We start from the raw sequence: 15,075 nt of genomic DNA on the forward strand, positions 1-15,075 counted from the left end.
GATATTATTATATCTTTTATACGAAAAATATATATTCTTATGTTATTTATTTTTATATTCTCACATCATTTGCATTAATTTTGTTTCATTTAATACAAAAATAAAAATTAATGTAATTATATCAAAATTACAAAATTTATTGCATTTTTTTACAAATCTTAAGAAAAGTCAGTGTAATTTACCCTATAATTTTTGTGATAGAGTGTCGTTATATGTCGTGAAATTTTTTTTATTTTTTTATTTTTATGTGACTTTTTATATAATATGATAATTTTTTTATTATTTTTTAAACAGAGTTTTGCTACATTCTTATTTCCATCATCTCCAATTACATTTCTAATGTGATAAAGGAGTAGTTTCTCACATAATTATGTATGTAACAAATTAAAAATTGATACTTATCATTGTATGCCATTAGGAGTGAAATTGTAAAAATCTTATTAGAAGAAGTCTCAACCATTTTTCTTTTAAATATGATAAATGATGTTTGTTTAAAACATATAAAAGTGATATGACTAGATGAAAACATTCAATAATAAATAAATAATTTTATTAAATATCCTCATAATGTGATTACATATATTAAAAGAGGAAAATTTTACTGTACATGCCTTTTGAAGAAATGTATCATATATATTTTTAATTATGCCATTTTATTATTTGGTTATGACTATTTATTTATTTATAATTATGATATTATTTTAGTTATGATTCATGAGATTTTTAGTTGTGTTTCATGTTGTATTTAGTTATGATATTTTTTTTAATTATGATTCAAAAAATATAAAATTATGTTATTTTTTTTATATATAATACACACATTTTTAGAGACGTGCACCATAATATTTTTCATTGAAAGAACTTAAAAAGTATTGAACATTTTGGATTGATCTCTCTCTCTCTCTATAGATTGCCCTTTTCTCTCTCTAAACTTGTTTCTTTTTTTGATAAGTCTCATCTTTCCTCTTTTTCTTTCAGGGTCCCCCTCTATGCATGCTCATTCATACAAATGATGACTGATAAAATGAGTCCAAATCAACCCCAAAAAAAGAAGAAAAAAGCTCCGTTTAATTTTTTCAACTTAAAAGTTAATAATTAAAAAGTATGAACTAAAATATTTTTTTTTTCTTAATTTTAAATAATAAAAAAATTAAAATTTCTTTAATGAATTTATTGCCTACAAATTTCAAGTAAAAGAATAATTTTTTTTTTACTTTATCAAATATTTTGACACAAAATTTCAAATATATATATATATATATATAAGTACTCAAATAAAATGCATTTAAAAAAAAAAAAAAAAAAAAAAGCTCAAAACATCAATCTCTTCAACTAACCGTTTGTGCTCTCACTCTGCATTCCAAAAGTAAATTAGAGCCGTTGTCTCTCTCTCTCTCTCTCTCTCTCTCCAAACACTCCTCACACAGACTGTTTCTTGTCTCTCCTCTGCTGTTTCTCTTCTTTTCTTTGCTTTCTGAGAATGTAAAACACTGAAAAGCTAAAAAAATTAGCTCTTTATCTTCAAAACAAAAAAGACCAATACATGGCTTCCCATAGCGTTGTTTCACTGTTCTTCATCTACATTTCTTTGTTCTCGAGCCTCTGTTTAGCTGACGATCCATTTGTTAGCTACGAATTTGTGCTCTCTTACATCACAGCTTCTCCTTTGGGTGTTCCCCAACAGGTTTGTTTGAGATCTCTTTCTCACTCTATTTTCTCTCGAATGTACTCTGTTCCTCTTTCCATCTGGGTTTTCTGAAATTTCACAAACAGTTGGTGGGTTAGTTTTTGTTTTTCAAAATTTTGATTCTTTAGTCTCAGATCTGCAAAATATGCTTAGTTTTTGAAGTTACAGTGATATAGTATAGTGAGCTTAGGGATTTTCCTGAGCTGCATTGTGATGAAATTCAAGAGCTACTAGGTTTTTAGTGATTCTCATGAACTGCATTGTTTTGAATTGCAGGTTATTGCTATTAATGGTCATTTCCCAGGGCCTGTCATTAATGTGACTACTAACAACAATGTAGTTGTCAATGTGAGGAACAAATTAGATGAGGACCTTCTCATAACTTGGTATGATTTACAGTAGTTTTTTTTTATTTATTAATTTGATTTGGGTTTTGGATCTATGATGGTGATTTAGGATTTAAAAAATCAATGGTTGTGAACAGGGCTGGTATTCAACAGAGGAGAAGTTCTTGGCAAGATGGGGTACTCGGCACGAACTGTCCAATTCCTCCAAAGTGGAATTGGACTTACCAATTCCAAGTGAAGGATCAGATTGGGAGTTTCTTTTACTTCCCATCGCTCAATTTCCAAAGGGCATCTGGAGGTTATGGTGGTTTTATTATTAACAATAGGGATATAATTCCAATTCCTTTTGCAACCCCAGATGGGGATATCACGATTTTGATTGGTGATTGGTACACTCGAAACCACACGGTTAGTGTTTGATAAATTGTCTAAATCGACATTTTAGGTGTGTATTGAAGCTTAGCATGTAATGTGTCTTGTGGTTGATCTTGTTTTGGTATATATAGGCTTTGAGGAGAGAACTTAATGGTGGGAAAAATCTTGGGATGCCGGATGGTGTTCTTATCAATGGGAAAGGCCCCTATAGATATAACACTACACTTGTTCCTGACGGCATTGACTATGAAACAATTGATGTTCACCCTGGTGAGTATTTCAGAGACACTGTTTTTGAAGAATCTGCTATAACTTATATGTTTATCACCAAATCAATTAGTCTATAAGTCATATGCGTTCAGGAACTTTGTTGATTTAGAAGTTGGAACAGATTTGTTCTTGTTGGATTCTCTGAATGAGCTGTGCCCTTGTTCCTTTTATGCATTGAACCTACTTTTGAAGCAACTTATACCATATGGCTTTTAGACCATCCAGTTTTGGCTAGGATGTGCCTGCTTGTCTCTTCTCTTCTAATTATTTTAACTATTTATTTGTTATTTTCGGTGAATTGCCGTGTTTGATGGTATTTGTGTTAAATACACACTAAACTCATGGTAGTACTAATACCATCATCAGATTGTGATTGAAATAGGGCATTATTTAAGATAACATGTTCTTTCATTGTGTCTTAGGACTTGGGACTTGGCTTCAGAAACGGAGTGTACTTCTTTGATGTGATATAAATCACATTAACAAAAGCAACAAGTTAGGCGTTAGGATGTGCGTCAGTATTGCACTTCTTCCTTATATATATATATATATATATTATTTATTTATTATTTTTGTGAAAAATTGAGCACATGCATATTTTAGGGGTTATAATTCACCGACCACTCACATTTAGGAACTATACATCCCAGGGGAACTTTTTGGTCAGGCATTGAAACATAACATTGCTTTTTGGTAGGTATATTGGAACGCATGTCAATGCTTGTGAAAGTTGTTTTTCTTTCTCACATTGTTTCCTTAAATTTTTTTTTAGCTTCTGATTGTTTATATTATAACGTTGGCCAGGCAAAACATATCGCATTCGTGTACACAATGTTGGTGTGTCAACTAGTTTGAATTTCAGAATTCAGAACCATAACCTGCTTTTAGCGGAAACAGAGGGATCATATACAGTGCAACAAAATTACACTAGCTTAGATATTCATGTTGGACAGTCTTATTCTTTCTTGGTAACCATGGATCAGAATGCAAGTTCTGATTACTACATTGTAGCAAGTGCTAGGTTTGTGAATGAATCACTCTGGCAAAGAGTTACTGGTGTTGGTATCTTGCACTACTCAAATTCGAAAGGGAAGGCATCTGGTCCCCTTCCGGACCCACCAAATGATCAATTCGACAAAACCTTCTCAATGAACCAGGCTAGATCCATCAGGTTTGTTTGCAATTTTTTGGATTCATTGGCACATTATTTATGTGAATATAAGTTATTTTGTTTCTTCACTAAGTTCGTAAATCTTCTGAAGAACTTATTTTTAACAATTTCCTACTGATTAGTCTTGTGCTTAACATTGTACAGGTGGAATGTGTCAGCCAGTGGTGCTCGCCCCAACCCACAAGGCTCATTTAGATATGGCTCGATCAATGTGACTGATATTTATGTGTTGAAAAACAAGCCACCAGTGACTATCAATGGGAAACTGCGAACAACACTCAGTGGGATCTCATTTGTCAATCCCGCCACACCAATCAGGCTTGCCGACCAATTCAAAGTAAAGGGAGTGTACAAGCTTGATTTCCCCAATAGGCCAATTACAGGATTACCTAAGATGGAAACTTCAGTCATCAATGGTACATATAGGGGATTTATGGAAATTATCCTGCAAAACAATGAGACTAAGGTGCAAAGCTATCATATGAGCGGATACGCCTTTTTTGTGGTTGGGTAGGAATTGGTTTCCTTTATCTAAACTTCATCACCTCTACTTCACTGCATAGATGCTTTCTATTTTTCGTTTTTTCTTTTCTATAATAGTAATAAATTGCTCTGAGTACCCATATTGTTAGTCTTAATTAATTTTTGCAGAATGGATTATGGTGAGTGGACAGAGAATAGCAGGGGCACATACAATAAGTGGGATGGTATTGCTCGCACCACAACACAGGTATGTTTTTGTTGGCTTCTCATTTTCTTCTTCACCGGAGAATTTGGTTTTAGCATATATATTGGCTACAAGTAAGTTTTGTTTTTTTGGTACAGGTTTTCCCTGGGGCATGGACAGCAATCTTAATCTCACTTGACAATGTTGGAGTTTGGAATTTGAGAACAGAAAACCTTGACTCATGGTATCTGGGTCAAGAAACTTATGTCAGGGTTGTGAATCCAGAGGAAACTAACAAAACCGAGTTGCCCATGCCAGATAATGCTCTTTTCTGTGGTTCCCTCAGTAGATTGCAGAAGTACGTAGTTATTAACTGCTTTCAATCTTTTCTGATTTATTATGTAGTTATTAACTGCTCTTTTCTGTGATTCCGTTTTCAGGCCAGAAGACATCTCTTCAGCAACATCAATCTTGGGTAGTAGATCAAAACTGTTCATGATTCTGGTGACGATGATATATGTTGTAATTTCCATTTTCTGCTAAAACTTTTTCAATGGGGAGCCTGGCTTGCTTTAGTGAGGTGTTTGTGGTTGTGATTTGTGAGTGGTTAGGTTTGTGTAATTGTAGGTTTGTTGATATGAATCTTCAGTAATTTTGATGGACATTTTTCTTTTTCCTTTTCCTATGTAGTAAATGCTCCCAAAGATCCTAGTTCAATTTATTGGTATTTATCATTCTTTTATGACCCTATAATTTTGTGTAATTTATCAGTTTTTCTATACAAATTTGACTACATCCTAGTTTCACCATATAATACATAATGAACATAAAGTTTTTGCAATTGTCCTGATATTTATTTACTTATCTACTACAGCTAATGGTAGCCTATTTTTTTATTTTTTTGAAACGCGTTTTGATCTGCTTTGCTTTGGTGGCACTAGTTGCAAATCATACATTATACAACCACCCCACAACTCCACTGTGTTTCACTTACTTTCATGTCTCTTCATTTTCATCTGTTTCAAATCTAGAAGCAGAAGAAAAAAAGAAAAAAAGAAAAAAAGCCCACATATATTTCAACTGCTATAGTTTTTTGTCATGTTTTTGGTAGGTGAAAGAATTATTTTCCCCCTACTTTTGTGTGTTTTTGCCCATGCGACATGGTTTTTTTTGGGTACAATAGAGGCCATAACTTGAGGTTGGAGATAAATGTGATAAAATTTTTGAACCACAAAAAATTAATGACTTGTATGATTTTGAAAATAGATTACATTTTTTTGGAGATAAATATGATAAAATTATATAGTTGTGTATATCAAATTGACTAAATTTTGTGTGTGAATAATCTATACAAAGTGATACAACTCAAATATGATCGAAAAGAAATCAATGGTAAACCTGCGGGCCGAACAATGTTATCCAATCTAACGTCTAAACTGGATTCAAGCCATTCCCATTCCAAAATATAGCACCTATGATTTATGGGAGAGATTTCTTTCTAGTGGAGCGTATTATTGGGCCCATGATGAGTCTTATTTCGATAATGCGAACAATAAAATGTGTAGAGCTTGTTCAGTATTTCATACCTGAAAAAAATCACGTTAATCGGATATTAATAGTCCCGAAACACATTTTTGTTAATAATTTATTTTTTAAATCATATTTACTATTGACAAAAATATGTTTCAATTAAGGAGTTACTGAGTGATTATTCAGTATTTTCGGAGTATAAACACGTGGTGCTTCATAAGGTTTTGATTGCTAGAGAAGGGTAGAAGCCTACGATTTATGTTGGGGGATAGAAAACAACATGAGACTAAATAATTGATAATTGGCATTACGTGGTATTATGAGATTATTGAATGATTTTCCGGGATTATTAATATGTTATTTTTTACAGATATGCTCTACACATTAAACAATTTAAATCATCAAAACAGAACCCATAGTAAGCTCCATAGATTCAACCGTACACTCCAATAAGCGTCTCCCATAATTCCATAAGTAAAAAGCTCATTTCCTTTTTAGTTTTGTAATTGGTATCAGAGCTTGGTGAAGAGTTTTGAAAAGCAAGATCAAGCTATGTAAGTATTTCTATCTATTTATAAAGTTTTGATATATATATAAGTTTGTATGGTGTGTTTTATGTTATAAAAAAAAAAATTTAATTTAAAAATTCCGTCTAAGTTTTTTGTGTATCTTTTGTATTTTATATCTTCATAATTATTTGTTTCATTTATAGTTGTTGTAAAACCTATATGCTTAGTGTATGTCAAAACCCATATACTCATTAAGATCTTTTGACTATTGGTCATAATTAAGTCTTTAAGATCATAAAAGAGAGGTTTTAAGCACTAGATAACACACTAGGAGGGTCTTAGGTACCAACAACAATCTAAAATGGTAATTAATTCTGATGATATAATATGCTTTGGAAATACAAAAAATAATGTTAATAATAAATACGATCATAGTCTGCATATTACTAAAGAATCTGTAAATATAAATAGTGTGTGTTCTAGTTTAAATAACATTACTGATATTATGTGTTCTTGGTTTTCTAAATTAGATAAAAATCAAAAAATAAATCAAAATTATCTAGAGACTAAAGTTGAGTCTATAGAATCTAAAATAGACAATTTGGGTTCTATAATAAATATTGATTTAAATAAAGAAGCAAAAAAACCAAATAAACAATTTGGTGACAAAATTAGAAACTATATCCTTCATAAACAATGATGGAATGAATAGTTCAGGAGATAGTGACATCCCTAGGCTATTTTATGGTACAGAAGATATTATGGTACTTCAAACCAATACCTATAATAAAACTGAATATGAAAATATTGTTGAAATATTGGATTATTGGAGAAAATATAAAGACCTAGACTTAGGTATTAATGAAAGAAATAAGCTACTAGATCAGATAAGAGAAACTTATCTAGAAAATGAAGCTCTTTTACAACACTTTAATTATGATATTAATATGTCAACTAATGATGATGACAACCAATCATCCTCATCTGAAAAATCAACAGATCAAGATATTTCATCAGAAATAAATAAAGGGAAAAGAAATGCAGAAGAGCCAATTGATCCCGAATTATTTAGCACATGGGAAGATGGAAAATTTTTTGACTTTATTAAAAAAAATGAAGTTAAAAATGATATCAACATTGAAAGTACCTCCAATCTTACACCTGAGCCAGTAATATCTAGAAAAGATAATAATCATAAGTATCCAATAGCTCAAAATGGTACTTATTTAGACTTGTCTCATGTTCCTTTTAAGGATCAACCACAAGCAATAGATGATTGGGCACAATCCTTGTCCATCATTATTACCAATTATAAAAATAGTTGGTCAAAGGAAAAATTCCTTGATTATATTATAGCAACTCTCTAGAGAGATGTGTTGTAATGATTAAGACAGTGGGAAAAATCTGAAATTGGGAAAAGTCAAAAAACGGCTTTGTTAACAAATTTTCTCACACTTGACACAATTTTAGTTGAGTTTGCAAAAATCATAAAAGAAAATTTATATGGTTTTGCAGGAGATGCTAATTTGCAAGTAGATGCAAATTATATTTTGACTAAATTAGAATTATGTAATATTTGTCTTTTTGAAGATTATGTTCAAACTTTTAAAAAGTATTATTATCTTATTGATTCACCAGCAAATCAACCCTGGTTAGATCAATTTTTTCATAAACTCCCTAATCCATGGGATGAGTTATGTATTAAAACATATCCTGATTTTCTCAAAAAAATGAGGAAGGAAGAATATGATAATCTTGGTTTTCGCATTAATTATGTTCTAAGACTGATAGCAGATCGGTGTCTAGAAGCAAAGGCGAAAAAAAAAATAAAAAATCAAATTTTTAACTCACCATATGGTCAAAAATGTTGTGATAAAATTTTAAAAGAAAATTGGAAAATTGATTGTAATACATTTCCTAAAAGGAAAGGATTTTCCAAAAAGCGTAGAAAATATAAATGGAAACCTTGGAAAAAGAATAAAACTTTTTCAAAAAAGAAAAAGTATATTCGAAAAAAGAAACCAACAAGTGTTTCAAAAAAGAAAACTTGTAAATGTTACATTTGTAATGAAGAAGGTCACTATGCACCCGAATGCCCAAAACGGAGAAAAAGTGCAAAGAAAATGATCAAAGTCCTTGAAGAACAAGATTTTGAAATAATGTATGGAGAAGAAATTTCTGATGAAGAAGAAATCTTATATGAAATTTCTAGTGATTAAGAAAGTTCAGATGAAGAACTAATTCTCATGATGACTAATAATAGTCAAGAAATATCTCAAAAAACAAATAGTATATCTCAAGAAGAATTACAAGCAATTCGACTTGGAGATGTAATCGGAGAAGAAAAAACTTTTACCGACGAAGAATTAGCAAAATTTGAAAAAATGCAAGAAGTTGTTGTTCCAGAAATTTACAAACTTTCAAAATTTAACTTCTTTTCAGCAAGAGTGTTTGAACAACACAGTGGTAACACTCAAGCAAAATGGTCAGAAGAAGGAAATATTGATCTTCCTTTTTTTGATAAGAAAAAGGTTGCAAGATGGAAAAAGAAATATCTTGAAATTCAATATATTCATATTAGATTAATTCAAGTAACCATAATAGCCTTATTTCGCCAAGGGATAGATACTCCTATTTTAGCAGTAATTTTTGACAAAAGATTTTCCGACCCAATGAAAGCAATCATTGGAGGAATTCAGTCTAATTTGGCTAATGGAGTAGTTTGGTTTAATGTTAGACCAAATTTCTTTATTTCCATAAATGATCCTAATCTTGAAGATACAGTCAGAATAAGAATTAAAACACAAAGATTAGAAATGAAATCAAATTCTCATGATTTGGCTATTCGTTGAAAAACAATTCACGAATTAACCAAATTTCTTGAAACAAAAACAAGATCAAACGATAATAAAATCGTCGAAATCTTTGAACAAAGACCATTTGACACGGTAATACAATCTCGTCTAATGAATTGGAGCGATTTAGAAGTCCCTCGATAATGGTTAATCCAAGACCTAGTAGGACAAGGAGAATCTTTTAAAACAAAAAAAACCTGCACAATTACAAATGCAAGCATCAGGAAAAAATTTATATATTGAAAATACAGTTTCAAAAATTAAAAGACCAACTTCTGTATTTGAAAAAGATTTTCCTAACAAATCATTTTCAAAGTTAAGCATTGGAGAATCAAGTAATAATTTTAATCAAGAATCTATTACTTCAAACAATGTTCAGATTCCTATTTTTCTAGGAACAAGAAAACTTGAACATATTAAGTCCGCATGTATGTATCATTTTCAAACAAAAAATGATGATATTATTTTTTCTCCTAGTCAAGGAAAAAAAAGATATACATATGTATTGGGAACATTTAATTTTGCAGGTTATAAACCCTATAGCCTCAGTGTTCTCACAGATACAGGAGCTACAGTCAGCTCATGTAAATGGAATGCCATACCAAAAGAAAAATGGACATTAATAAAACATCCAATTTTAGTTACCGGAATAGATGACAACCATACTTCCATACAATTCAAGGCTAAAAATATAGCTATTTGGTTAAATGATAGCAAATTCATTATACCAAAAATTTTATGTTTTCCGTATATGCATGGAGATTTCCTTCTTGGCCATAATTTTATATATAAATACCTTCCAATGCAAATACAGGAAAAGGCTATTTCATTAAGCATAAACAATGTCTTAATTCATATTCCCTTCTTAGAACAATATAAATACATTTGTGATAAAGAGTTTGCGCTCCTGCCGCGTGGTGATTTAACTCCCATCATCAAAACTATTGATGAATCACATTGGATTTATAAAATTTTAGAAGAAAATTTTAGTGAACATCCATTAAAACTATGGCAACGTAGTCCACGTTATTGTAGTTTAAAATTGAAAGACCCTAATGTTATCATTAGAGTAAGACCGATGATCTATACTAGACAAGATATAGATGAATTTGATATTTAACTCCAGGAACTTTTAGACAAAAAGTTAATTGAAGAAACTAAAAGCCCTCACTCCAGTCCAGCTTTTATGATAAGAAACCATGCTGAAATTAAAAGAGGAAAAGCCCGAATGGTAGTCAACTATAAACGGCTAAATGAAAATTTAGAATTTGATGGATATTTTATTCCACGAAAAGATGTTTTTATTAACTTAACCAAATGATCAAAAATCTCTAGCAAATTTGATTGTAAAAGTGGATTTTGGCAAATTCAATTGACTGAAGAGTCAAAAAAATTGACAGCTTTCAGTACACCTAGAGGACATTACCACTGGAATGTTATGCCTTTGGGGTTAAATAGTGCACCACAGGTATTTCAACGGTGGATGGATACAATTTTTAAAGACCTTAAAGATTGTTGCGTAGTTTATATTAATGATATACTTATCTTCTCTAAAACCAAGGAGGAACATAAGAAACATTTAAAATTAATTTGTGAAAGATTCCAAAAACGTGAAATTATTTTGTCTCCAAAAAAGATTGAATTAGAAAAAGAATCAATTGAATTTTTGGGAATAATTTTAGACCAAAAATGTTTAAAATTACAAGAACATATTTTGTCCAAAGTACGAGATTTTCCTAATACTCTTGAAAATATAACACAATTACAGAGTCTATTAGACATTTTAAATTATGGACGAAATTTTATTAAAAATCATTCAAAAATAGAAATTCCGTGGTTAACCAAATTAAGGAAAAATGTTATTTTTGAATGGACAGCAGAAGATGTTGCTTTAATTAAACAAATTAAAGAAAATGTTAAAACTTTACCAGATGTTTATCTTCCTAAAACAGGTGATAAATTAATTTTAGAAACAGATGCCTCAGAAGCATGCTTGGGATGTGTTCTTAAAGCAATACCAAGTAATTTATGGTATGAAAAAGAGATACCTTTATCAGAAAATGGGATTACACCAAGAAAAAATCCAATACCCATAAAATTACAAAAAAAAGAGTTAATTTGTGGATATAATTCTGGAACATTTAAACTAAATGAACAGAAATATATTATTTTCGAAAAAGAATTACTTGCAATAAAATTGGCAATAAAGAGTTTTCATATTTATTTAGCCCCAGAAAATTTTATTGTACGCACTGATAATAAGGCAGTAAGAGATTTCTTGATTAATAAAAAACCTATTGAACAAGGAAGAAGATTAGCCTGGTATAATAAAATTTCTGAATATACTTTTGAAGTAAAATATCTTAAAGGTACTAACAATTTTCTTGCAGATTTTCTTATCAGAAATTGTTTTAGAAAATTAAATTGCTAAACAAGTAAATTTAATTTTTACAAAAGACCTCTAGACCAAGAGGAAACAATAGATAAGGGTAAACAACCCGCTTAAGGAGATTGGGTGACAATTGCTTAAAAAGCAAACCCCAAAGAAGAAAAAGTTTATGTTGTGTTTGCAGGAAAACAATCTGGAATTTACACAGAATGAAATGATTGCAAAACACAAGTTTGTGGATATTCAGAAGTGAGCTATAAAGCATATGATAACATGACCAAAACTAAAAACACTTTTTACAGCGCACCAGCTATGCCTGTTTATCAAAAGATTTTTGTCAAATGAGAACTAACCCAGTTCCAACTAATATTCAGACATCTAGACCAGATGAATCTGAAATAAAAGATTTTTTCAATCCTAGTATATCCAGAGAAATTTATACAGAACTCAATGGAGTTTGGAAAACTCACATTGTAGACAACAAAGTGAAATTTCGAAAACACATGGGAGTTTTGGCCAATAAATTAGCTGAGCAAACAGCTAAATTAAAAGATTTGTAAAATTTTTGTTTCAATATTCTTAAACAAATGAATTGGAATGAAGATTTTAATTTTGAAAAAATAAATAATTTTCTTCATCTATCAGACCTCATATCAGATGAGTTTTATGATCCAGTTTTTGAACAAATAAAAAGAATTTGTCTTTTTGAAAAAGCAAGAACTTTGCTTGCAAAAGAAATTTTTATGTTAATCAATAATCGGGTTGAAGATCATCATGATAAGATTAGACAAATCTTAGAACGATCTTATGATAAATTAAATTTGAAAGATGAAATTCCCAAAATAACCATCATGGCAAACCATGACATGTGGTTTTTTGAGGATATAGATTGGGGAATAACTAATCAAGTTATTTTTCAAATTTTAGATCCAATTCAATGGATAGATTATCCAATTATCATCAAAACAATGCTCTCATGGATAATAAAAGGCTTTCGATGGAGCAAATATTTTACTTTTTAGATCTTCAGTACTGTTGGTTGGCGAGAATGAGAACAATTTTTCCAACCATACCAGATTTAGTATCTTAAAGAAACTGAAGATTTTGAATTTGAAGATGATTATTTAGATGAAAATCACTAAAGAGAGCGATTGGAAAATATCCAAAAATTTTCTTTAACAGAATATTGGATAGACAGTCTAATATCTGTTTCACAAGCAGCGTCCAACATCCATGGCTCAGCAAAATTGCCATTCATGGTTATAGATGGAAGAATATTATTTGTAACCCATTTTCCCATAACATATCAAAAGTCTCCAACGCAAATTAATGAGGCTCTTAACATGTTAATAAATCTCAAAAAGAGAAATAATTTGGATCTTCCTTTGGAACTAACCATGACCGAGGATGATGTAGAACATTTCTGGAATGAGCAATACAGCCAAGATCCGGATTCCCCTCCATCAGAGACTGATGAAGAATATTATAATCTCATCAACAGGATGGAAGCATAGTGGACCCCCCTATCAAATGCAGCTGTCTCTTGATCGACTCCAACCTTATCCAGGACACGTGGAGCAAGTTGTATTATTTGGCGGAAAGTGATCAGCCACATCCTTTCAACCGATACTACACGACAAATCAACTCAGCCAAAACTTATCTACAACAGTCTATCTCTTTGAAAATCGGGAAGGATAGACAGTGTGTATCAGTGTATATAATTGTAAAAACTGTAATAAAGAGCAAATAATTGTAGTCCTTTTGTGTTTATTTTTGTCTCTTTGTATTTACTCTTAGGTAGATTTTTCAAAAAGCCTATGACTAAGTTTGCCTAAAGAGTTAGAAAAATTGGCAACTTTTAAGACGTAAAGTCTTACAAAGTTAGATATGTTAGATATAAATTAGATATGCAATAAGTTATATTTTGTTTGTATTCCCCTCTTGTAAGTCTATATATTGGCCTTTATGCCAACATAATAAGACATATAAATTCCCTTCAACTTCTCTCTATCTTTCTTCTTTGTCTCTAAATTTTTTATCATAATTCTTTATTCTATAACTCCACCAGAATTCATAAATAAAAACTCCTTTCTTCCTTGTTGACTGGCCACAACAATTTGTACTTGTTTGGGCTTCCGAGGAAACTCATATGGTTGAGTTTTCAAAAAATCTGTTTTATTTTTTATTTTTTAAAACTAATAGTAACAGTTTGACAAAAAAAAAAAAGAAAAGAAAAAATCATAATTTTTATATGTACTTGACTGACCACAACAATTTGTGCTTGTTTGGGCTTCCGATGAAACTCATATGGTTGAATTTTCAAAAAAATCTGTTTTCTTTTTTATCTTTTAAAACTAATAAGAGTTTGATAAAAATAAAATAAAATAACTCATAATTTTTATATAATTTTCTCTATTTTGAAGGAAAAATATTATTTTGAAAATTTGGTCATATATATTTTATGTTTATTTTAATCAAACTAGTTTTTAATATTTTTTTTTAAATCAAAATTTAAAAACTCAACCAAACTAATTTCTCTCAATTTTAATTTGAACATTTTGGAATTGAAATGAAAGTATGTAAAAATCCCACTGCTTGCATGCCAACTGTTCAAAAAAAAAAAAAAAAAACTGCATGCTAACAGTATCAACCTGCACAACTGAAAAAAAATTACTGTCTCTGTCACTAAATATATGGACTCTTCTTTTGATATGTGCTACATATGCTTTTTGATAAAGTAGTTATGGAAATGGCCAACATGTTAGAGTACAGGGTGCCAAGGTTTGTATTGCATGTTTTCGAGTAATGTTACGGATTCTAAATATTTTATCAAATTTTTCATATGAGTGTAGATTTGTGTAAATCTCACTCCATGTGAGAGGTATGATAAAATATTTGATAAAATATTTGAAATACATAACATTTATCTTAGTATTAAAACTTAAGGTTTTGGATGATCATATGTACTATCCTTTATCCTCAATTTTTTGTCCTCTTATTTCAACTTATTTATAGCCGTTTTGATATTGAGATTCTTGGAATCATAGATTTGAAAGGAGAAATTGAGAAGAAAAATTCCTTACAGCCAGCTAAATGGGTTAGTTGATTCAATATTTGATACTTTTTTATAATATAACTTTTACTTAAGATAGCAATCCAAAACTTAAATTATCCGAATATATTTTAATACCAAGAATTTTAAATTTTGGATAAAATACATTAATAGATTTTCGTGTGACTTTGGTCTTTTAAATTATAATTTTGTCTAAAAATA

General features: G+C 30.3%; 1 protein-coding gene across 1 annotated transcript; it reads left to right on the forward strand.

Annotated features, from left to right (window-relative positions):
* The first annotated feature begins 1,313 nt into the window (after positions 1–1,313).
* On the forward strand, positions 1,314–5,270 carry LOC114324107 (monocopper oxidase-like protein SKU5). The gene is made up of 9 exons (XM_028271834.2): positions 1,314–1,684; positions 1,964–2,073; positions 2,172–2,442; positions 2,541–2,679; positions 3,484–3,850; positions 3,995–4,360; positions 4,502–4,580; positions 4,676–4,875; positions 4,958–5,270. Exons 1-9 carry the CDS (start codon positions 1,544–1,546, stop codon positions 5,058–5,060), a joined length of 1,776 nt encoding a protein of 591 aa, XP_028127635.1. The 5' UTR covers positions 1,314–1,543; the 3' UTR covers positions 5,061–5,270.
* The last annotated feature ends 9,805 nt before the right edge of the window (positions 5,271–15,075 follow it).

This window comes from Camellia sinensis, chromosome 11 (genome assembly GCF_055761805.1).
Source record: "Camellia sinensis isolate YWXY chromosome 11, ASM5576180v1, whole genome shotgun sequence".
Classification (NCBI taxonomy): Eukaryota; Viridiplantae; Streptophyta; class Magnoliopsida; order Ericales; family Theaceae; genus Camellia; species Camellia sinensis.